This window comes from Anoplopoma fimbria, chromosome 15, assembly GCF_027596085.1.
Source record: "Anoplopoma fimbria isolate UVic2021 breed Golden Eagle Sablefish chromosome 15, Afim_UVic_2022, whole genome shotgun sequence".
Lineage (NCBI taxonomy): Eukaryota > Metazoa > Chordata > Actinopteri > Perciformes > Anoplopomatidae > Anoplopoma > Anoplopoma fimbria.
The window spans coordinates 21,296,543-21,298,715 of NC_072463.1; the positions used below are offsets into that span (position 1 = coordinate 21,296,543).

Genomic DNA, 2,173 nt, shown 5'->3' on the forward strand with positions numbered 1-2,173 from the left:
ATATAATTTATTATGGTTAATAAATTAGCACTTTTGTCAGGCTGAAAAAATGCAAGAAGCCTCCACTAAATCTGTTCAAGGTTGCCAAAGTGGGTTGGCTGCAAATTCGCAGCCCTGTTGAAATAAAGCCCACATTGACCCTTTTTTTTTTTTAAATGATTTCCACAAATAAGCATAAGCCTTGGGGATATACGAGTATTAAACATGAACTATAGGGTAATCTTATTTTAAAAAAAAAGAAGCCATACATTCAAACTGCATGAAAACATTTATGATATAGGAATATTATAAGCCTAAATGTTTGTAGATTAATAGAAAGCCTATTAGTGAGGTCACTTTAAAACGCCACATTAACACATTATATAAATCTCTAAATATGATTTTGTGTTTTTGATATTTTAGTGCAGCTTTAGTCAGGATGTGTCTCTTTGCTGTGCAGCCTGAAGAGCTCTGGAGAGATGAGCTGTTTCTGGCACTTGACGACAGAGACTGAAGAGTCTTTCTTTGACACAAAGGCGGAGGGTGTTTGGAAAAAGCACGACGGGGCAGTTAAACGTTTGTAGAAGCGAAGCAAAAAAAGGTCAAAATGTTTATATTATTTTTGAACAGGGAGGTGCTGAGATCTCCTTTCCGCCTGATTGGTCGAACTTGACAGTGATTGACGTGCATCCATGGCAACCGGGCAGCCAATCTGCCAAGTCCAATAGGAGATCATCAGAGGAGGCTTGTCTGTCTTTTTTTTTTTCTCTCCACCAACCTTAAAAAATAACATCTCTGCTCCGGTTTTAATCCTTTCCTACTTTCAATCCCAGGTTGTGGCTCTCTGGCTGTAAATTTTTTTTTTTTCTCGCACCTTCAGCCCTTTGCCTGCCGAGGTAGCCCGGCCTGAGGATGCGGTAGCCAGGCCCCCCCACCACCCCAAAACCCCCACCCACCCACCCTACACCCACCCTACACCCCCACCCACCGCAGCATCGTCTCTCACGGCCGCTCAGACTGATTGGTCCGGGGGTGAGTTTGGGGATTGTCTCGCCTTTGGACCGCGCAGGGAGAAGCAGAAGAGCTCGACACGGAGGAGAGAGGAGAGAGGAGAGGAGAAAGGAGGAGGAAACACGGGAGAAGCCTCCATGTTTCAGCTGCCCATCTTGAATTTCAGCCCCCAGCAGGTCGCCGGGGTCTGTGAGACCCTGGAGGAGAGCGGCGACGTGGAGCGCCTCGGTCGCTTCCTCTGGTCGCTGCCCGTCGCTCCGGCGGCCTGCGAGGTCCTCAACAAGAACGAGTCGGTGCTGAGGGCCCGGGCGGTCGTCGCCTTCCACACCGGCAATTTCCGTGAACTCTACCACATCCTGGAGAACCACAAGTTCACCAAAGAGTCGCACACCAAGCTGCAGGCTCTGTGGCTGGAGGCGCACTACCAGGAGGCGGAGAAGCTGCGAGGACGGCCGCTGGGACCGGTGGACAAATACCGGGTGAGGAAGAAGTTCCCACTGCCCAGAACCATATGGGACGGAGAGCAGAAGACCCACTGCTTCAAGGAGAGAACCAGGCACTTGTTAAGAGAGTGGTATTTGCAGGATCCATACCCAAACCCCAGTAAAAAGAGGGAGCTGGCTCAGGCTACAGGACTAACACCCACACAAGTAGGGAACTGGTTCAAAAACCGCAGACAAAGAGACAGAGCAGCGGCGGCCAAGAACAGGTGAGCTACATTACATTACATTACATTACAGCTACATTACATTACATTACATTACATTACATTACAGCTACATTACAGCTACATTACATTACATTACATTACAGCTACATCCATCCTTTGCACGGTTTCCCATCATGATAGCTGCAACACAATACCAATTGTTTTGTCACAGAAACGAGGGAAGCCAAACCTGCATCCTGACTCGACGTATGCATCATAGGATTTAATAGTCTTAATAGTCTCACTCACTTCTGATATTTCTCTCATAACATCCTATCATCCTAAAATCAGAGGCCAAATAACCCCCCCAAAAAACAAAAATCCAGCTAGCAGTGGTGACAACAACAAAATAAGGATTTCCCAAAGTAGTTTTTGATTATTGGGAGAGCAAACCTCTGGAGAAATGGTTTTACTTTATTGTTTTAGGAATAAGATTATCACAATGCTACAGAACACTAGTCAGGCTAACATGAA

General features: G+C 46.5%; 1 protein-coding gene across 1 annotated transcript in view; it reads left to right on the plus strand.

The window, feature by feature from the left end:
* The first annotated feature begins 1,127 nt into the window (after window positions 1-1,127).
* six6a (SIX homeobox 6a) overlaps window positions 1,128-2,173 on the plus strand; it is a 2,288-nt gene continuing 1,242 nt past the window's right edge. Inside the window, exon 1 of the mRNA XM_054614083.1 lies at window positions 1,128-1,699. Coding sequence (XP_054470058.1) covers window positions 1,128-1,699 — 572 coding nt within the window. The remainder of the gene's footprint in view (window positions 1,700-2,173) is intronic.